This window comes from Thamnophis elegans, chromosome 13, assembly GCF_009769535.1.
Source record: "Thamnophis elegans isolate rThaEle1 chromosome 13, rThaEle1.pri, whole genome shotgun sequence".
NCBI classification, from domain to species: Eukaryota; Metazoa; Chordata; class Lepidosauria; order Squamata; family Colubridae; genus Thamnophis; species Thamnophis elegans.
In genome coordinates, this window is record NC_045553.1 from 40,112,124 (window position 1) to 40,136,050 (window position 23,927).

Consider the following 23,927-nt stretch of genomic DNA (forward strand, 5'->3'; position numbering starts at 1 on the left):
TTCCAGCTCTAGGGACGGTGCTCCTCTCCGTTTCTAAGCCAAAGAGCCAGCGCTGTCCAAAGACATCTCCATGGTCATGTGGCCGGCATGACTCAACTCCCAAAGCCGCACGGAATGCTGTTCCCTTTCCACCAAAGTGGTCCCTATTTTTCTACTTGCATTTTTACATGCTTTCAAACTGCTAGGTTGGCAGAAGCTTGGAGAAGTAACGGGAGCTCATGCCGTTACGTGGCGTTAGGGATTTGAACCGCTGAAGTGCCGACCTTCTGATCGACAAGCTCAGCATCTTAGCCACTGAGCCACCCTCTGTGAACAGAGTGATTGCAAGGAAAGCATCTTGATCTAGGAATGGATTCAACAGGCAAATAATATTAATTTTCACAAAGCCTCTCCCTGACTATGGCTATCATATGTTCTTTCAGATGGAGTTACAACACAGAGAGGGCCTCCAAATTGGACACCAACTCTGCTTGGGAGGAATGCTACCCTGTCCAGAGTCAATCATGACAAGTGACTGGAGAGGAGCTGAAAAACCTACAGCCACTTGTCTTATTAGGGTTGAGATCCAGCCAGTTCTTCTCCATCTGGGCCCTTACAGCCTCAGGGTATATTCTGCATAATCAAAACTCCAACTATTGAATGGTGCTTTATCCCTCTACAGAGTTACTGCACTATACAAAGTATTCAGCTGAACTATGGCAGAGGAATACCAGTAGCTGCATTTTTTATAGAAGTGCCAGGCTGAGTAGGATGAACTCATTATAAAGATATCAGGCATTTTGCAAAAGTTATCTTCACCCAATTTCCCTCAAATATCACTGGGAGAATGGAAAGGGGGAAAAATAGGCAGAAGCTATTTTCTTTATAATTACTGTGGGGAAAAGAATCTGTCTCAAAAGAGAAATTCTGGATTTTAAATAAACAGGTCAAGAATCTATTCTTAGGTCCATCGGATTTGCCGGAAGTTTGGTAACTAATTATGTCTTAATTTCTTCATTTAGAACCTATTTCCAAACATGCTCTGTTAGCAGCCATAACAGAAATTGCTCTGGCCTAATGAAGACGAATTGGTTAATTGGGACAGGAACTTCATCAATTTGCAGCATTCGCTGGCTGGGGAATTCTGGGAGTTGAAGTCTGGACATCTTCAAGTTGCCAAGGTTGAGAAACACTGATCTATAGGAAGCTTACAGTGATTCACAAAATCTGTTATGAAATAAATGTGTTCCAAGGCAAAGAGAATCTGATGTATAGAAAGAAATTCTTCACATGGTGAATCATGTGAAGGCACATTTTTATTTAAATGCCTACTGCAGGGGTGTCACAACACAAGGCCCGCGGGCCGGATCCAGCCTGCAATGTGGACGGATCCCGCCCGCAAGGCTGTCCTGGAAAATATAAGGAGCCGGCCCACATCGCTTCAGCCCGGTCTACCCAATGTAAAGAGGAAACATGCCAGCAGTTCAGGGACCCACCCAATCGCCCCCCCCCTGGGTGAGTGGCATCAAGATGGTCACGCCTACCAAGTCAGCCATACCCACCCAGTTGTGGGGGGCTGTGCCCACCCCCTCCAATCAACCACAGCCCTGATGCAGCCCTCAATGAAATTGAGTTTGACACTCCTGACGCATCCAAGTTATAGCAATTTCACCATGGAAAAAAAAAGCCCATCAAATTCTGGCCCAAGAAACTAAAAAGCTGAAATAATGAATACAATTCTCTGAGGACACTGTAATAAAGATTGAGGAACATGGCAGGTTATTAATCATGGACTCCTATCCTTCTGTTAATTCTGATTTTTTTCACTGACTACTGTGCCTCCCTCTGACCTTGAGGTTGAAATGATAGACCCAGGAAAGCCAGCCATCTTCGCAGCTAAACATTTTACTATCCCTAGGATGGTACAGATAAAATTGCTCTTTTGAAAACATTTTGTAAAATGAATTCAAGCTATAAGCAAAGTGCAGGTGGTTAACAACTCGGCCGGTATTGCTGGACTCCATCCTTACTTATCTCATCGTGCCAGACTTCATGCGGGCACGGCTTGATTCACAAATCTTCAGCTACTCAGCCCCCACGTTCAGTAATTTTAACAGAACCTTCCAGACTTCAGCAAGGTGAGATAAATGTGCAGTTGCAAAGTACTCATAAGATCAGCCACCGCAGGATGCAGAAATCAAGCCATGCATATGATCTGTGTGTCTTTCAATTAATTCACTTTCTCTCAACGAGTCATACCAATTGTTGTTGTTTTTTGCTGCTCTTTCCCCAGCTTTGTATACAAAGAATATACCGTATAACCATCTGATCTGATGCGTTTTAATTCCCGTTTTGCAAGAGTCCCTTTCAAACACATAAAACAGAAATGAACTTAAGATTCCTATCTAAACACAGGGCTAATATGTATTAGAGCCAGATCATAACTGAGTTTTGAATAGGGCGGATTTGATTTAAATCACGATTTAGTAAAAAGGCTTGATTTAAATCAACTTGATTTAATGCTGCCCTTTAAAAATTATGATTTAAATCAACTTGATTTAAATCATAATTTTTAAAGGGCAGCTGTCATCTCTGTCCCGCAGGGGCTCCATGATGGATCTGAAATGACAGGTGCCCTTTAATATTGTATTTATAAGCGGCTTAGAAGGTTTCAATTTCATTTTTACTGCTTGCCCTTCCTCCTCCCACTTAGAGCCTGGTGGTACAGATGCATTTCTCTTCCAACAATCATAGAGTTTGTAGTGTGCCTAGATTTGCAAAACCACGGGATAAAGGAATATTCCTGAACTTCATTTTATGATTTATCTCATGCTTACTGTGAAATTGTGTGAAGTTATCAATGCAGTGCATGTTCTCTCAGCTTGCAGAGCTTGGACTCATTGAATGAGTTTACCAAAAATGTAAATAGTGGAGAATATACAGCCTCATGCTACATAACTAAGCTACATTTCATGCTGAATAAACTAAATTATCAATGTATCTTAAATAGAAAACTATTTTTAGATAGATTTTTACTCCAAAAGCATTTTATTAATGTAAATTTGATCAAAAATAAAAATAAATCTGATTTAAATTTTGAAAAAAAATCTGTTTTGGTGGTTTTTTTGTTTTTGTTTTAAAATCATCAATTTTTATCCACCATGGATTTGAACAAGTATATAATATGACCATCTTCTTCGCATCAAATATTTCTCCCATGGGCAACATATTTTGGAGGAATGCTAAAAGGTTTCTGGACCTACCTGCCTTCTAACACTAAGAAACAAGCTCCGGCAAGACTATTGTTTGAAAAGCCTCAGTCTACTTTTGGCAGCTGCCAAAAAAGCCCACACAGTTCTAGGCTGCATAAACAGAGGGATAGAATCAAGATCACGTGAAGTGTAATACCACCTTATAATGCCTTGGAAAGGCCACACTTGGAATGCTGCATTCAGTTCTGGTCCCCACAATATAAAAAAGATGTGGAGACTCTAGAAAGAGTGCAGAGAAGAGCAACAAAGAGGATTAGGGGATTGGAGGGCTAAACAGTTGCAGGAACTGGGTATGTATAGTTTGATTAAAAGAAGGACTAGGGGAGACATGGTAGAAGAGTTCCAATATCTCAGGGGTTGCCACAAAGAAGAGGGAGTCAAACTATTCTCCAAAGCACCTGAGGGCAGAACAAGAAGCAATGGGTGGAAACTAATCAAGGAAAGAAACAACTTAGAACTGAGGAGAAATTTCCTGACAGTGAGAACAATTAATCAGTGGAACAGCTTGCCTCCAGAAGTTGTGAATGCTCAAACACTGGAAGTCTTTAAGAAGATGTTGGATAGCCATTTGTCTGAAATGGTATAAGGTTTCCTACCTAGGCAGGGGGTTGGACTAGAAGACCTCCCAAGATCCCTTCCAACTCTGCTATTGTATTGTATTGTACTCCACACCAAAGGGCCTTTTATACCAGCATCACATTCATTTTTATTATTATTAATTTAGTTGCCTAACGATAAGATCCACTACTAAATTTAGGAAAGTTACAGAACTTTTTTTTTTTATGAAATGCCAGTTTTGGATGAGCTGTCAGAATATGGCAGTGACAAGACTCATTTGAGAGGAAAATAAAAGCCTGCTGCAAACATTATCTTATTTTTAGGAAGCCGGGTGATGGGAAATTTGACAGCTGCAGGAGCCAGGTCTTAATTATCATAGACACAACTCCTGAGTTCATTACATTGTTGTTGTTGTTTTTTAAATTGACTCTAAGAAGATTTTTCAGCACCAGTATTTGATTTAAAAGGCATCATATCTCCATTTGAAAAGGATATCCAGTTTCTAACACTCCTCCGTGTTGATACTTATCAACTGGACCAGTTTTGTAGAGGTAAAAGAGAACTAGAATAATCATAGCATCTAAAGGACTGTAACATGACTAAGAAGTGCTGTTTTGGATTAGAACTTTGTGGTGTATATGAAGGCTTCGTGTACACAGTGTCCTAAATCTAAATTGACAAAACACAATGCTGCATTCATGCTGTGTTACAGGTTAATGGTCCAGATAATTTGGAGGACCGCCTGTCTCTCATCATTTCTGATCATCCCACCTGACCCAGGCAGGACCTCAAAGGTGTGCCTTCTCCATCACAGTGCCTGCCTTATGGAGCAAGTTGCCCTGAAATCTAGATCAGGGGTCTCCAACCTTGTTAACCTTTAAGATTTGTGGACTTCAACACTCAGTATTCCTCAGCCAATCAGATTGCCTGAAGAATTCTGAGTGTTGAAGTCCACATGTCTTAAAGTTGACATGGTTGGAGATTAGATGACTCCAATCTTTTGCTTTTCACAAACCCTTAAAAACCTGGCTGTTCTCCCAGGCCATGGACCAAAAAAAATCAGCAAGTTGGTTTGTGTGATGATTTCGATGCCTGGAGCTGAATCAGATCTCAGTGGAATGGTATTGTATTGGCTATTGCTTTTTTTAAGTATTATTTTTGCTATTGTTTGATTATACGTCACCCAGAATCACATGTTGAAGTCTTGTACACAAATAAAGAAATGTTTAATGTTATGACCTGACATACTAAGATGATGGTTAAATTCTCCCAACATACTGAACTAACCAACCTTATTTGAGCTTCGCTTGCCATGTGTGAACCCCAGCTAGACTGTAATTCTCACTTGGCAAGTGACTTGTGGGATGAAAACAAATAAAAGTAGAATTAAAGTAAATGGGGAAAATATCTGATTCATCAACTGAAATTCTGATTGACAATCAAAGTGAAGTGAATGAGGGCTTTCTATACTGATATTAGTAGAGCAGATCAGATTTTTTTTTGTTAGTTGCGAAGTTGTATCCGACCCATCGCAGCCCCATGGACAATGTTCCTCCAAGCCTTCCTGTCCTCTGGAGTCCATTTAAGCTCACGCCGACTGCTTCAGTGACTCCATCCAGCCACCTCATTCTCTGCCGTCCCCTTCTTCTTCTGCCCTCAATTGTTCCCAGAATTGGGCTCTTCTCCAATGAGTCCTTCCTTCTCATTAGGGGGCCAAAGGATTTGAGTTTCATCTTCAGGATCTGGCCTTCTAAAGAGCAGCCAGGGTTGATCTCCTCTAGGACTGACCAGTTTGATCGCCTTGCAGTCCAAGGGACTCGCAGGAGTCTTCTCCAGCACCATAGTTCAAAGGCCTCCATTCTTTGGCGCTCAGCCTTTCTTATGGGCCAACTTTCAGATCAGAACTGGTCGTTCGCAAATTTAACTAAATGTAAAACAATGAATGCAGAAAAAAATAAAGATAAATCAAGGTTCCTTCTTTCAAGTTGCCTACAATGAAGAGTCCAATGGTCTACAACCTGACCAAACAAGCATGACAACTTCTACGCTGGTGGAACTTCTTCTACCCATAGTGTTACACCTTCCTCTTCTCACCTGCAAAGCATCCAATTCCCTTACACTGAAGTCTTATGAGATATTTTAGTCCGAGACACAGTGACAGTCTGAAAGTCATTTGATGGCCACAGCTGCAGAACAGCTTAATTGGCGAGGAAACATCTGCTGGCTCCTTCCCATTACCAATCATCCAACCATGATTTGTTTACAGGTAACCACTGAACGGGATTTTCATATCAGGCTGCCTTTTGCAAAGTACAACAAAGCAGAATGGCAAGATGATAACAGAATAAAAAACAAAAGTTGGAAGGGACCTTGGAGGTCTTCTAGTCCAACCCCCTGCTCAGGCAGGAAACCCTATAGTACCATTTCAGACAAATGGTTGTCCAGGCATGCAAGGCTCTTCTGAGATGCCCCCCCGCCGATCCAACCATGGAGGATGCCCAAGGGGCTTCCTTCTAGTCTGGCTTAGCAGTTTTTTTGGCAGCATAGTTTTTGACCGTCAGCCACGACCGTGAAAGGCTGGAGAGCGAGGAGCAGACACCAGCCCGCAGCTGCAGCCCAACCGAAGCCATGAGACCTCGAAACCTACCCTCTTGCTGGCTCTGAAGGCTTCAGACGCAGGGAGTCGGCGCAGAAACAGAGAGCATTCTGGGAAACGTAGTTCGTCTGCCTCCTTCCTGTTTCCTTTTATTTTGCTGTGGCTGAAAGGACTTCCGCATTTCGACACCTTTCACAATGACCCATCCCACATTCAGCATTTAAATAGGTGTGATTTTGATAGTTTCACTACAAACACTCATCTTGGGGGGGGGGTTCGGGGGGGGGGAGGAAATACTACTTGAATAAGTATCCCATTCTCCTTTACTTTTACAAATGGCAACTTAAAGTACTCAAAATTAGCCAGTGTTGGTTAATATAACACAGCCTATCAGATGACGTTCGATTCAACTGCCTTCATGCTCAGTCATCTAGAGCAGGGGTGTCAAACTCAAGGCCCAGGGGCTAGATCTGGCCCGCAGGGCACTTAGATCTGGCCTGCAGGGCTGCCCTGGAAACAGCGGACTGGCCCGCAGTGCTTCTGCCAGCAAAACCAGAGCTCCGTTTTCACTGGCAGAGGGTTGCAGAAGGCTGTCGCAGCCTAAAAGGGAGCTCAGAAGCCCGTTTTCGCTGGCAGAGTGCTCAGCCTCCACAGGCGTCCCCAACGCAAGTGGTGTTGAGCTGGCCACACCCACCCTGGCCACACACACACCAGCTCCCAGGAAGTCAAAGACAACCCCCATGCAGCTGTCAATGAAATCAGGTTTGACACCCCTGTTCTAGAGGCACTAGGTTGGGAACATCTGGTTTAAAATATGGGGTTATTCCTTCACTGGAAAACTTGTCGTATATTCCAGATTTATGGTATTCAGTTTAAGGGAAAACCGCAGATTTCAAGCTAGAAGAAACAAAAAAGACTTGGGAGTAATGTTCACTAAACTATTATTAGTAGATTTGATCAATCAAACACCAAAGTTGCTATTTCTGGGAAAACAAAGCATCCCCCTGCCCCCCAAAAAATATAGTATTTAATGCACATCTTTTTAAAAAAGCAATAACAAGAAAATCATTTTGATACTTTCTATTAATGACAAATCAATACATCTTTGAAATAGTATAAAATTTGCATTCAATGTCGTCTTCCTAACGAAGAAAACAGTTATTCCACCACGACTTCTGTACAAACAGCTTCCCGGTATTGCACAAACAAAAACAACAAAGTCATTCAGAAGAACAAAATTGCGACGAAGATATAGTAGTTCAATTACTAAAGCTCCCGTATTCAAATAGGAAGACCAAAAAATGTATTTAACAGCCATTTAATTATCAACCAGAAAAACAAGCAGAACAGCCTCATAACACTAGGAAAAGATCTGAAACAGAAGATGTTCAGCTATTAAACCAATTAATAGTTAACTCACTATGAAAAACTGCGGTCTCCCTGGGGTTCATTCTAATGATCACTGAATAACAAAAGCAAATAATAGGCATCAGCATCGTTAAGAAAAGAAAAGTAGATGTTCTTAAAAGTAAAAACGTCCTGAAGTGGGCTTGACTCTTGGCAACTGTATGGACACAATCATGCAGTTTTCTTGGCAATCACAGGAAGTACTTTTCAGTATCTTCCTCCCAGTCATCTCTACAAACCGAGTGACACTTTGGTCTTTCTTATCCATGTACAAAATCATCACAATAATGGTTGACAGTGATATTCTGCATTAATAAGAGCGACTATAAGTAAGCATGCGGCTCTCCGACTAGTATTCACATTACGCCAATTAGTCCACATTACTGCATAATTACCGCATTATAATTTAAGCATTTTGAAAACTCTTCCTTCCCCACACAAACACTTATCATTTACAGATTTGAAACAATGAGATCTACTCAATGAAGAAACATCTTCATTGAAAAGCAGTATAGAATAGATGAGGCCCTTTTTACATGGCATGCACTTCGCAATATGATTGATGTCTACATATACGTACATAATATGCGTGCATGTACACACATGTACACGCAAACTGTTGTGGCCCAGCAGGAGCCGTTGGAGTTGCAAACAGACTCCAATAGCGAAGGACCCTATGAGTCGGCTCTAGAAGATGTGGAGGACCCTGGACAGGGTTCAGACTCCGAGCAGGGACCAGAGAGGCTGGTTGCCACCAGGAGGCGCCTGAGGCATGGAGCAGCGGTGAAAGCCAAAGGGAGTTTGTCCCTGACGTCAGGCCCTGAAGCAGTGGGGAGGAGCTAAGAGAGTTGGTCCCGGACGCCAGGCAAAGACGGGCAGATAAGCGCCGACAGCAACTACAGAGATACAGAAGATAATTGGGGCCAGGTGGTTGTGATTAGGCTCCTCCCAAGAGAGTATATAAGAAGAGACTTTGGGAGGAGGCTGTTTGCAGGACACAACTATTATACTAAAGCTGGAGAAGCTCTTGTGTGTATTTCTTATCTGTGGAAGTCTGGGTTGCTGCCAAAGTCTTGTTGGTGTGTTAATTTACTGTGAATAAATTGTCTAGCAGTAATCTTGTGTCAGCGTGACTCACCGTATGGAGGGGGGGAGGTCAGAAGACAAACATACTTCCTTTGCCCTACTTCACAGAGCAGAGAGAAAGGGATTATAAGAGAGTGAGCAAGCACACAATGGAGTATTTGTGTAATGTACTCATGAGTGTCAGGATTAACAGTTTTCCACACTGTGCCTGCTTACTCTCTTGTAATCCCTTCCTCACCAATGAATGTAAATACAAACATTAATTTCCTTCAAGCCAATTATCACAACATCCGAGTGAATATTCCAAAGGGCAAGGGGGTGATTGGGAGGCAAAAGCCTGAAGATGTGAAACTGATTACCAGTCAGGGTCACATGATTTCCCACTCAGTTTTGCTTAATGGAGGAGTTGTCCCAACTGTGGTCACTAAGTGAGGACTATCTTAAATTCTCATCGGCAGGATTTTCCAGGCTAGATTATTCTAATGCTAATAAATATGTATGCTTGTAAGATTAACTTCCTCAAGGAGAGGGATCACATTTTGTGGATGGTAGCTAAAGGAGAAATTAATGAAGCCTGAGAATCACTGCAGCATTATTGACAATAAATAATCACAGGCTATGCTATCCAAGATGATTTAATGGAACAGACTCAGTAGGCACATCATCTTCCCCCTATATATGGAGTGCATCCAAAGATGAAACATTTTCAGCTTAGCAAGTAATGAGTGCATTTTCAAAAATTCTACACATCGCAGGTCATTTAAATAACTACAAACAGAATGTATCCAATAATATTGTTAATAATGCCTTACCATTGCATTGAGGGTCTCCTCCCAATCTGGTCTTTCACGGGGATGGATACTTCTCTGAAGCTCAGGCACAAAATCATCCTCTTCTGCATGTAAAGAGGACTTCATCATTCTTGAAGAAAAAGATGAACTCATAAATAAACTGAATCTTTTGAGTTAAGTTAAACACTTTTAATAATTCTCAATAATTCATAAAGTTCTATCGTCGGTCCCCCAATATACCTTCTAAGGGCACAAATGCTTCTGAGGCCCACCAGCTCCCTGTTCCACCTGACCTTCCTATTTTTTTTAACCATTCCTTTAAGTTAACAGCAAGCTGGCTTGCTGAAAGTAAAAATAAGATAAAGGTAAAGGTTTCCCACGCACATATGTGCTATTCGTTCCCGACTCTAGGGGGCGGTGCTCATCTCCATTTCAAAGGCAAAGGGCCAGCGCTGTCTGAAGTCATCTCCGTGGTCAAGTTGCCGGCATAACTAAACACCAAAGACGCACAGAACGTTGTTACCTTCCCACCAAAGTGGTCCCTATTTTTCTAATTGCATTTTTATGTTCTTTCGAACTGCTAGGTTGGCAGAAGCTGGGACAAGTAACAGGCGCTCACTCTACTACGCTGAGTTGGCACGGGGCGGACAAATACATCGTCCGCATACTAATAGTATTTAATCCCATGCCGGCGAATGATCTCACCCAGTGGCTTCATGTAGATATTAAATAGGAGGGGGGACAGGACCAACCCCTGCGGCACCCCATAATTAAGGGGCCTAGGAGTTGACCTCTGCCCTCCAACCAACACCAACTGTGACCTGTCGGAGAGGTAGGAGGAGAACCACCGTAAAACGGCGCCTCCCACTCCCACCTCTTCCAGCCGTCGCAGAAGGATACCATAGTCGATGGTATCAAAGGCCGCTGAGAGGTCAAGGAGCACTAGGATAGAGGAATGTCCTCTATCCCTGGCCCGCCAGAGATCATCGGTCAGCGCGACCAAAGCGGTTTCAGTGCTGTAACCAGGCCTGAAACCAGACTGAAAAGGGTCTAGATAATCTGCTTCATCCAAGGTCCGTCGGAGTTGGAGGGCCACTACCTTCTCAACAACCTTCCCTAAAAAAGGGAGGTTGGAGACTGTACAATAGTTTTTAAGAATAGCTGGATCCAAAGAAGGCTTCTTGAGGAGGGGTCTCACCACTTCTCTTCTGAGAATCTTGTGTAACCCTTCCTCCTTTGGGCTCAAATTTTAACTGACTATTGAAAGGAAGATTAGAAATCCTTTTGGATTATATATAAAAGTTAATAAAAAAAGAATTATGTTAGATACAGTTAAGCTTTGATTATTAGGGGTAAAATGTTATGATACAGGATATAGTCAAATAAAGGAGGGATAATGATGACAACCTATATATATGTATGGGTACAACATAAGGAAACTGGATGAAAATTGCAAACAGTGATTTGGAAAGGAGGATTAGAAAAGTCTGTTATTAAATATTATGGATGTTTAGCTAGAATAGGACATAAGGATTCAGTGTTATCGGTGGATTTTTGAAATATTAATGAAATGCCAGTATGTGGTTATGTATTAAATTTTGGTATATTTTATGATGAAGCACGTTTAAATAATTATAGTCAAATTATAGTACAGGGGTAACATGTATAAATATCTGAGTTAAAATACTTGGGTTAATATGAATTGTGTTTGATGACTGTGGAAGAGATGCACAAAAGCCTTTTATAACCGACTGATACACTTTCTACAGTATGTAAGGAAGGAAGATTTTATGTGTTGTGTTTGTTTTGAAAAAAATAAATAAAATAAATTAAAAAAAAAATTTAACTGACTATTGTGTAAGCTGCAGCTCTTCCTACCCTGTTTCCCTGAAAATAAGACCTCCCCCGATAATAAGCCCAATTGGGCCTTTGAGCACATGGATGAAAATAAGCTCTCCCCGAAAATATTGCCGCACAGCAGCAGCCATAAGGTCACCAAGCTCGGCTGCCTCCTGCACCTCAAAAATAATAAGACCTCCCCGAAAATAAGGCCAAGTGCTTATTTCGGGGGTTCAAAAGAAAATAAGACCCTGCCTTATTTTTGGGGAAACATGGTACTGTCTCCCAAAGTCAATCCCATCTGCCACCACAACCACGCCCGTCTTTTCAAAATGCCAAATGTGCCTCTCGCTTAACAGAGATGAGGAACCTCAACCTTTATCTTATTTCACTCATTTTTCCCCTCTTGGGTACATTTGGAAGACTTAAGCTGTAGCCGGCAGCCTAGCAATATTGATAGTACGTATATAGAGAGTTAGATGGAAGTGGTGCGGAAGCCTAGAGGTGAGGAGCTCTCGCCTCACAATCAGGAGGCTGTGAGTTCAATCCTAGGTAGAGGCAGATATTTCTCTCTCTGGGTACAATGAGAATATATCTGCTTTAACAAAACTCCACAAAGGTGACAGGAAGGGAATCCGGCCATTAAACACTCTGCTAGCTCCATTCAGGTGCGCAAACTCTATCCCACACGGGATTATGGGGTCGTTAAGATGGTGATGGTGATAGAGATTTAGATACCAATGTTTTAGCACTTAGCAACAGCACTTGGACTTAAATACAAGTATACATATATAAGACGTATACATACACCACCCTCTGAGCGGTTTACAGAGTCAGCCTATTTGCCCCCAACAATCTGGGCCCTCATTTTACCGACCTCGGAAGGATGGAAGGCTGAGTCAACCTGTCAGGACTGAAAAAAAGTACTTCAAATATTACATCATTTCACCTGCTATTTAAGAATGGTTTTCCAAATAGATTTGCTAAAGAAGAAAAGTTGCTTCGGTGGCACTGAATAATTCATCTGTGATTAATCTAATTTAACCATGACATTATGCTAATTCAATCGTAATACTAGGCCAGAAAGCTCTCAACTTGCCAGTAGTGGAACAACTAGGCTTTGTCCCATGTGAAATTATTCTGAAATTGCTGTCTAAAACAGGATTCATTGCTAATTTAATAATATAAAAATCAGAGACATTTACCGACTTCAAAACCTGTTTTCAATTTAATTTTGTTGAATCTGAATTAATATGAGAACATTGAGTTATTAAGGCAATTGGGAGGAGGAATTCCTGAAATAAGATATTAAAATCATTCTCTCGTTTTCCCCCTTCTGATGTTTTTATCGCTTTTCCCTTAGTTAATAATAATAATAATCCCAAAACAACTGGAGCACCATTTGAACACCATGGGCATTGACAAAATCACTATCAGCCAATTGCAAAAGATAACTTCGCTTGGAATAATTTACATTTAGCGACAATAACTTTTAACACCATCAAACATCGTCTGGGTTCCATTCTATAGGTGAATAAAAATGCCAAATCCAATCCAAACATCAGGCTTAGGGTGTGACCAATAATAACTACAGCAACAACAATAATAATAATAATAATAAACCTCATAATACACCAGACATCACACTGGTTGAGAAAAATAAGGTTACAATCATAGACATCGCAATACCAGGTGATAGCAGAATTGACAAGAACAAACATGAAAAAATCGTGAAATACCAAAACTTAAAAATCGAAATTCAAAGACTATGGCACAAACCAGCAGTGGTAATTCCAGTGGTAATTGGCAAAAAAAAAATCAAAAAAAAATCGCGCAGACTGATTATAAATTGCGGCACAATTCAGTAGCACAAATGATCCATTGGAATTTGTGCAAAAATTATAATATTAAAACAGCAACAAACTGGTGGGAACATCAGCCTGAAAAAGTCACCGAAAATCAGATGGTCAAGATCTTGTGGGATTTCCGTATACAAACCGACAAAATACTGGCGCATAATACACCAGACATCACACTGGTTGAGAAAAATAAGGTCACAATCATAGACATCGCAATACCAGGTGATAGCAGGGTCGCCGAGAAGGAACATGAAAAAATTGCAAAATACCAGGACTTAAAAATCGAAATTCAACGACTATGGCACAAACCAGCAGTGGTAATTCCAGTGGTAATTGGCACACTGGGTGCTATTCCAAAAGCACTGGAATTACATTTAAAACAGTTAAAAATTGACAAAATCACCATCAGTCAAATGCAAAAAGCTGCACTGCTTGGATCTGCACGCATATTACGAAAATACGTTACGACGTCCTAGGCCCCTGGGTGGGGCCCGACTAGTAACCAATGCCAAATCCAGAGAAACAACTGGCCGCTGTGATACAATTGTATAATAATAATAATAATAATAATAATAATAATAATAATAATAACAACAACAAATAATAATAATAATAATAATAATACTCCGCCGTTGCCGGTCCCAAGCCCGGATGAGAAAGGAGGAGGGTTGGGGTCAGGTTGGCATCTGGTCCCGTAAAAAAAACCCCGCCAACCCATACAATATGGTGAAAAAAACAAATAAGAATTCCATACCGCATCGGTCGTCGCGCGGGTTAACAAGGGCCGCGGCGGATGTTGGGGTCCCTGGACATCCGTCGACAAGTGGGCTACAAGTGGACCAGCCAACAAAACGACAAAAATATAGTGCAGATGAAAACCGTGCCATAATGGCCTGTTACTACAACTCAGAGCCAGAAAAAAGAGGCTATTTAAAGCGAATGTATGAATTATGGAAACAACAATATCCAGATTCAAATGTTAGTGAACAACGACTAGCAGATCAAAGGCGATTTATTATACGGAATAAAGTGTTTAGTGAAGTTGAACATGAGGAAATTCAGGCAAATTGCAAAACCCAAAAAACAATATCACAAGCGGAAATAACTGATATTCAAGACACAACTAAAGACATTATAGTAGAACTCCCAGAAGAAGCTCTCGGGGAGGAAATAACATCACCACCACTAGAACCAGTTATCACTGAACCAACTGATGAACTAACTCAAAAACAAAAAGAATTGAAGGATAAGATCATGGAGCATTTTCTGCTTAATGAGGAAAGGCAACGTTTACCATCACTAAAAACTGTGCCTAAGAAAATTTTGGCCCCTATCATGAAAATGGTTAATGCAGTGTTTTCAACAATTGAACCGGGATCCATCTTGGAAACAAACCAGTTAATGTACAGCGCAGCTGTAATAGTCACTAATGAACTAGGCATTAAAATTAAAGTACCTAGTCACACAACAGAAAAAGCATCAAAGCCAAACTGGAAAATCCGTTTAGAACAAAAAATCAAAAAATTAAGGGCAGATGCTAGTAACTTAAAGAACATGCATGAGCAACGGCTTAAAAACAACAAAATCATAGATCGGCTAATCAGACGATATAGATTGGATACAAGAAACATCAATGAAGCTGTAGAGATTGTAAAACAGCAGATAACAGCAACAGCTAGAAAAATTGAAAGATATGAGGCACGAATCATCCAATATAAACAAAATCAGCAATCAGACCAACGGCGTTTTTATCAAAGTCTTAATGTAAATGGTGACACCAAAAGTGAAAAACCAGAAAAACAGGCCACAGTTGAATTCTGGAAAGAATTGTGGGAAAATGCAAAGGACTACAACAAGGAAGCAAACTGGATACATGACTTTGAGAAAAGCATTGGCAACAAGCAAATGCAAGTATTAGAAATAACAACTGAGATGGTCAAAAATCGAGTTAAAAAGGTAAAGAATTGGACATCACCTGGAAAGGACCAATTACATGGTTTCTGGCTCAAATATCTGACCAGTTTACATGCAATATTGGCCAGGCAACTGAATGAAATTTTACAAAAGGGCCAAATTGATGAATGGTTGACAACTGGAAAAACATACTTGATTCAGAAAGATGCAGCTAAAGGAACAACACCTGAAAACTACAGACCAATAACATGCTTGCCAACAACCTTCAAATTACTCACAGGCATTATTGCAGATAACATGATGGATTATTTGGAAACAAACAACATCTTGCCAGTAGAGCAAAAAGGCAACAAAAGAAGGAGCAGGGGCACCAAAGATCAGCTTCTAATTGATAAAATGATATTAGAAAATTGTAAGAACAGAAAAACGAACTTGAATATGGTCTGGATTGATTACAAAAAGGCATTTGACTCACTGCCACATAGTTGGATCATAAAATGCTTAGAAACAACTGGCATTAGCAAAAATATTACATCCTTTACTGAAAAGGCGATGAAACAATGGAGAACTGAGTTGGCAGTAGGGAATGAGATCTACGGAATAGTTAATATCAAGCGAGGAATTTTCCAGGGTGATTCACTTTCACCTCTTCTCTTCATCATCGCAATGATCCCACTATCAGTAATCTTAAAAAAAATGAAATTAGGCTACCAAACAGCCAAAGAAGCTGAAAAAATTTCACATTTACTATATATGGATGATTTGAAACTCTATGGAAAGTCAGAAATAGAAATCCAATCATTGACAAACACAGTCCGAGTATTCAGCACCGATATTTCAATGCAGTTTGGCATGGAAAAATGCGCCACTGTATCCATAAAAAGGGGCAAAATCACTGCATGTGAGGGAATTGAAATGCCCAATGGCCAATTAATTAAATGCAAAGAAAATGAAGCCTACAAATACTTAGGCATTCTGCAGTTGGATAACATCAAGCATGGAGAAGTAAAAACTATTGTCAGGCGAGAGTACACCAACAGAGTTAGGAAAATTTTGAAATCTAAATTGAATGGTGGAAATACAATCAAGGCCATAAATACCTGGGCAATACCAGTTATAAGATACACAGCTGGTATAGTTAACTCGACACAAGCTGATTTGGACCTTTTGGACCGAAAAACCAGGAAACTAATGACAATGCACTACAGTTTACATCCACGTGGTGATACTGATAGACTGTACCTGCCCCGAAAATCAGGTGGCAGAGGATTATTACAAGTGAAGCAAACAGTTGAAGAAGAAAAACATGCACTGGCTGATTATTTAAAAGAAAGTCAAGAACATCTATTAATCGAAGTAAAGAACAAAAATCTACTGAAGGCCCAACAGACGAAACAAGAATACAGAAAAGATGTGATAAAATCAAGAATGGAGAGTTGGCAGAACAAAGCACTGCATGGCCAATTTCTGGAAAAAATAAAAGATAAAGTGGACAGTGAACAAACTTGGTTATGGTTAACAACAGGTTCATTAAAAAAAGAAACAGAGTCACTAATCCTGGCTGCGCAAGAACAAGCTATCCGCACAAATGCCATTAAGGCCAAAATCGAAAAATCCTCTGATGATGCCAAATGCAGACTTTGCAAAGAAGCTGATGAAAGTGTTGATCACATACTCAGCTGCTGTAAAAAAATCGCGCAGACTGATTATAAATTGCGGCACAATTCAGTAGCACAAATGATCCATTGGAATTTGTGCAAAAATTATAATATTAAAACAGCAACAAACTGGTGGGAACATCAGCCTGAAAAAGTCACCGAAAATCAGATGGTCAAGATCTTGTGGGATTTCCGTATACAAACCGACAAAATACTGGCGCATAATACACCAGACATCACACTGGTTGAGAAAAATAAGGTCACAATCATAGACATCGCAATACCAGGTGATAGCAGGGTCGCCGAGAAGGAACATGAAAAGATCACAAGATACCAGGACTTAAAAATCGAAATTCAACGACTATGGCACAAACCAGCAGTGGTAATTCCAGTGGTAATTGGCACACTGGGTGCTATTCCAAAAGCACTGGAATTACATTTAAAACAGTTAAAAATTGACAAAATCACCATCAGTCAAATGCAAAAAGCCGCACTGCTTGGATCTGCACGCATATTAAGAAAATACGTTACGACGTCCTAGGCCCCTGGGTGGGGCCCGACTAGTAACCAATGCCAAATCCGGTGAAACAACTGGCCGCTGTGATACAATTGTATAATAATAATAATAATAATAATAATAATAATAATAATAATAATAATAATAATCTTCCTCCATCTTCCCTGAGACTTTATGCCACCCGGGTTAGGTTGGATGCTGGGGCTCAGGACCACGAAGAGCACCCCAGAGTTCAGAGGAGCTGCTAGAGATTTTTAAAGGAGATTCAAGTTAATGTCAGGGTTCCAAGTATGACCCCCAACAAAAAAAGACTCCGAGGCTTGAGGTTCCTCAAAGTTCCATTTTATTAAAGATCTCATACCGGCACATCTGGAAAACCCTGAATCTGAAAGCTTCCAGGTTTTCACCACCCCAAAGAAACTTCAACCCCCCTGCTCAGCACCCACATGTCCATCACATGGCCCAATCAGGTACCATCCAAACCAGGAGTTACCTCCTAGTCACCTCATCACAGCTACAGGGCCAGATGACCTTGGCTTTCTGAGAAAGAATGTTATTATGGCTATATATCACCCACACTCTGTATAATTTTCCCCCTCCCATTTTCCCACAGTAGAAAATGTGGCAGGCCTAAAGTCCCAAAAGTAAAAGATGGCTTCCAGGTCTGACAGTTGTTTGCTGCCCGATTCAAGATAAAGAAACTACAATAAAATCAGTAAGAGATAAAGATATTAAGGGGTTAGGATACCACCATTTGATCATCTGATTATGGAGGCAGAGTAGATCTTGGCTCTTGGGACAGGGCAAATGAAATTTTGTGCCACCTCATGGAGAGACGGAAACCTGTTCAGGAGGCAAAGTACACAAAATAATTGTTCAATTGTTTTATTTAATCCCCAAGGAGAAAAGGGGATATTTAATCACGACGGTCATAAATGGAGGCACCCCACATGACCAAACCCAATTCTGCAAACTTTTTATATAGCAGTCGTAAAATGAACCCCACAGTCATAAAGCGAACACTGAGTAAATGTGTTGCTATGGGCGGGAATCTTTTGGCTGGAAACTGGCCACAGAGGCCAGCAATCAGCAAAAAGTTGTAAATTGAGGAACACTGAAACCAGCCCCTGTTGTGACCATGAGACCTCTGGAACCTGTTTTCAAGTAGCTTTTGAGGGCTCCGCTGTAATCTCGAGCAGTCATTAAGCAAGCAGTCGTTATGCAAGGACTACCTGGAAAAGGAGAGATAATCCAGCTGTGGTCTTTATAAAAGCAAACAGGAGTTCTCAAGGTTATTTTTAAATAGAAAAGGTTTTTTTTTTCCAGAAGATACAGAAGTGTGTCAGAGCCAGACAACTTGTCTTCCTAATCCCAAGGCCATGCTCATTAATTCATGGAAAAAGATTAAAAGGACAACCCTATTGAACAAGACTCAATATTAATTACTATACCTCAAGTCTTTATGATGCAAGGCATGAAAGTTTCATATTCCATTTAATCTTTATGGGGAAATGAGATTATACTGCAGCAATAAATAAATGGCTCAGTTTTAGTGGACTACAAATCTTAGCTTGTATTTCTCTTCTATTTAACCTAAGCTAAAACCACCTGATTTCCAGAGAAAATGTGTTTTTAGTAATATATTTAGTTGCAATCCACTGCACCAAGTGCCCACAAGTGCAAAATTGACACCAATTTAGAAGCTTACATTTCCCCTAAGTTACCTTCCCACATACCACAATAAATAGATCTGTTCACTAAGAAGCTCTTATTTTTATCTGTGTATTTGATCCACAGCTGAAAATAAAAATGAACAAAGTGATAGAATATAAGGCAATAGAATAAAATAATAAATTTAACATAGTAGAAGTACAAAGGTTAGTGATTATCTTCTATGTAAGGCTTAAGTAGCTAGTCCATCCAAGCCTGGGCACATTTCAAACCCCGTACTTTCAGCAATCACAACTAAATAGAAATTTACCAATGTTCTTGGAAATCTCAGGAAACAATCCATTTGCAAAAGGCACATAACCTCAATTTCAAGCCAATATTTAGTAAGGAGAGGAAGCAGTAAAAAGATAACCAAGTCTGGTATAAGGATCTGGTATAAAGAGGATATAGAGCAGTGTTTCTCAACCTTGACAACTTTAAGCCCTGTGGACAACTCCCAGAATCCCCCAGCCAACACAGCTGGCTGGGGAATTCTGGGAGTTGAAGTCCACAGGACTTAAAGCTGCCAAGGTTGAGAAACACTGATATAGAAGATCACATTCAGACTTGAACTGAGAAATTCAGAATATGAAACGTTATTAAAACTTTCCGGCCAACATAAACTTACCCCATAAAGGATAAAGCATTAAGTCCTGCTAATGAAAATACCCTTCTCTGCATAACGGGAGTTAATGGTGAAAAGATAATTAGATGCAGCAAAGGTCAGCAGCAAATTGTATATTTTTCTTTTTCTTTTTTTTTTCCTCTTCTAGTACACGAGAGATTTCACAGATTAGTACAAAATTATTTGGGCACAGCCTCCACTTTAAAACAGAAATCCTCTATACCCGTGATGGCGAACCTATAGAATTGTGGAATGTGTTGTTGTCATTCCTTTTTAGAAGCCCAAGGTCATCTTTTGTCTCTGCACCTCTGTACCTGACCGGAACCAGCTGGGTGGAGATACCAGCGTGGCCGAAGAAGATTGGACCATGTGATGGATTTGTGGGTGTGGGGATAAGATTATGAACTTTCAACTGGGTGGAATCCCAGGAAGCTTTTAGATGGGGATTCCACAGTTTGTTGCCAAGATATCTGTCTTATTAAATTGGAACTTTAAGGATAGCTCTGCCTTGAGACGCTGATTTAATTCTGCATGATATTTGGAACGCTGACACCTTACGTGGCACAAAAAGGAAAGCGAAATTAAAATCTTCTCTCCAATGGCATGTGTGAAAACTCAGTTTTGTTAGCAAAGACGGATCGAGACAGAGACCTATTGCAAACATTTAAGATCAAGAGTCATTGACAACACTGAGCAAAAGGATTTCAGTACCTTCTTTCAATATTCCTCAGTTGTACTACTTGAAAATTGTCCTAGGGAGAGCCGAGGTGGCGCAGTGGTTAAATGCAGCACTGCAGGCTACTTCAGCTGACTGCAGTTCAGCAGTTCAGCTGTTCAAATCTCACCGGCTCAAGGTTGAATCAGCCTTTCATCCTTCCGAGGTGGGTGAAATGAGGACCCGGATTGTTGTTGGGGGCAATATGCTGACTCTGTAAACCACTTAGAGAGGGCTGAAAGCCCTATGAAGCGGTATATAAGTCTAACTGCTATTGCTATAGAGGGTGGCCAAAAGGGCAGAGATGTCAGGGAACTGGCATTTGAGGGGTTTGACATAGTCCCTTACCTTGGAAGAAGGGAGGCTCGGAACTGGGACAGACCAAGACATGGCTTAATTCAGGGTGGTTCCTTGGCTAATGAATTCGGCTAATGAATTCGGTTAACATAGCAACAAAGAGTGCTGGGAATGCCATCGGTAAACAATATGGTCATGTGACATCGTATTATGTGACCTCCTCACTTAACAACGGATGTTCCGGTGCCAATTACTATTGTTAAGTCGAGGATTACCTGCAACAATATGATGACTTTCATTATGTCTCACTTCTCCCATCTGTTAATGCTGTTGCTGTATTTATCACACCTTAAAGAGTTATAACATTAATGACATGAGCTAAATAACTTTAAGTTATTTTGGCAACTTTCAACAGATGGTACTACAGACACTTCTTTTAAACGTGTGGAAATCAGTTGCTCAAGTTTATTCTAGTATTATGCTGTCTGTTCAGTTGAATCAAACGGCTCCCATGTAAAATGTCTACAGTTCTGTTGAATTATGTCACTCCTACAAAGCAGCAATTCTAGGAGAAAAAGAAAACTGCAAAGATTTCAAAGTAAAAACAAAATCCTGATCCTATTAACTATTTGTATCTGGAGGACTAAAATAAGTTTACCGAAACTGTTATTGTTCTACTACTCCTAAAATTTATCTGAGTTGAGTTTCTTTAATATTTCTGCTCATTTTATTACAGAATTCTTTTGTTTTATCAGTTTAACACACGTTCCAAGATTTAATTCTACTTTCCATGCAATACAGGTCACCCAAAAGACCCCACTGTCCTTCAGATGTGATAATCACACAAATAATAAAAGTAAATAAATATTAGAGTGATCACTTCCTGAAAACCTAGAGGCAAAACATTTTGAATAAATACACAGCCTGAACTATTTCTTACCTGTTTCTTTTATGATTACTGGTGCACTTATTGTTCCAAATGATGGTCCTGCATAAATCTTTAGGAAACACACACTAAGCATTAGAGCAATAATTGCCAGCAACTCTAGAAAAGTAATTATAAAAGAATGAGGACTTTTTGGCTGTCTTAATAAATCCCCGATTCTAGAAGATTAAAAAATTATAGAGTCTCCCAATGTCAACCCTAAAATGCTAATGTGCATTATTTTATAGCATACTCCTAACTAATGAGACTTCTTGGAAGGAAGGAATGATTTATTTGGCAATATTAGTCTTTGGGGAATGCGTTTATAAGCTTTCAATGTTTATTCCCTTTAATTTATTTAGAACAAATAACAAGAGCCTATACTGATGTACTATGGGGAGAGCTCCCGAGAATCCAACAATTTATCATTTCAAGTTTTTAAAATTTGGGTCAGCCTTCCCCTGGTAGCATCTTGGCAGCACAACTATTGATACTTCCTTAGGAGTTACGTGTCACTTTTTCTTTTTTTAAAAAGCAGACATGTTAAAGCAAATGTCCAATGCCCAAAGCTGCAGCTACAATAATAGAACATGGGCAAAATACAGCAATTTACAATGTTGGGCACTTCAAAAACTTGGTGATTTATTTCTTGTTGAAGACGACAAAATGGAGATGAAACTTTCAGAAACTCTGGAACTGGAAGGACAGTCCTTTCAGCTGAAAGTAGCAGGTGCACAGAGTGGGCAAGACTGTCGCACATGCAATGTTGTGCTTCACAATTATACCTAAGCCACTGAAACTGTCATCTATAAACTAAACCTGAATGGCACAAAATGGAAGTAAAAAGACAATGTCTTCCTGGATAGCCATGACTTAAATCTCTCCTCAAAATTGATGGTACAGCAACTTCAGGCTGGACTCTCCATGCTGCATAGCATCTAGCTCTTCAGAACAATAGTTATCGTCTCTTAATGACCCCATAATCCCTTGCAGGATGGAGTGTGGGCAACTGAATGGAGTTGAGTGTTTACTGCTCTTCCTGTCGCCAATGTGGAGTTATAGTCAGCAGATATATTCTCATTGTGTCCAGAGAGCGAAATATCTACCTCTAGACTAGGATCGAACTCACAGCCACCTAATTGTGAGGCGAGAGCTCCACCTCTAGGCCACCCCACCACTCTAGCTCTTCAGAACAATTCCAGAATAAAACCTAAATCTGCTGTCCTCTTCCGGCAGTTGCTTGTTCAAAAACATAAACCTGTTTAACAATAATTTAAAAATGAAGTGCCTACGAAAAAACTTTCCAGCAGGCAGGTCCATCCATATAGTTTACTAAGCACACAGCAAGCAGCTAAGAATACTCAAATTACATTATCCTGAATATATTTTCTTAATACGGCATGCACACACGTACACACAATATCTATATACACATATATTCATCAGATATATGTGCCCTCTGCTAAAATGTTTTGGTAACCGAAATAATTTTTTCTGCTAAACATCACAAGAAGCATGAAGTTGATGGTATTATTTCATAGAAAAGCTACATTTCATAGCTTTCCTCTTGTTCAGATACCCTGTCACACAGAACAGTCTGTACCAAACTAAAGATGAATTTTAAATCTCCCTTTGGCATCTCAGAATGAAAATCAAATTCTACACCATTCAGACTTCAATCACCTTGAGGTCTGCTGAAACTTATCTTCTATAAAACAAGGAGCATGACTATTTAATCAAAGTTCTTTCAACCCACTGTGGTTTAGAAAATTGCTGACTTCCTATTTAATAAATAAGATTAATAATCTGAACACAATTAAGAGTAAAAAAGGCATGTTTTATTAATATTCATATACAGATTGGGGAGGGAAGGATAGCTTCAGAAACATTTTTTCAGCCTTAACTGTGAACCTCGAGAGTTCCAAAAGCTTGAATGAAAAAAGGTTTAATGAATCAGCTTTTATAATTCCCATCTTTTACCAAAAATCCATGCATCCTCCTAAACCACCATTTAGCACAAAGCATATGAGCTGAAACAAGGCTGACATAAAGAGGATTTCAGAAGCATTCCAGGACTGATGCATAACCGAAATTGTCACGTAAAATCAATTCTACTTACAAGCTGACTTTTCCGTGCAACTCAATTCAATACAAAGGAAAGCCACTGTTCAAATACAAC

General features: G+C 40.1%; 1 protein-coding gene across 1 annotated transcript in view; it reads right to left on the bottom strand.

Moving 5' to 3' along the window:
* The window catches only part of ARHGAP32 (Rho GTPase activating protein 32), a 169,323-nt gene that overhangs the window by 105,669 nt on the left and 39,727 nt on the right, over window positions 1-23,927 (bottom strand). The window contains 1 exon segment of the mRNA XM_032229513.1: window positions 9,711-9,819. Coding sequence (XP_032085404.1) covers window positions 9,711-9,818 — 108 coding nt within the window. The 5' untranslated portion in view covers window position 9,819.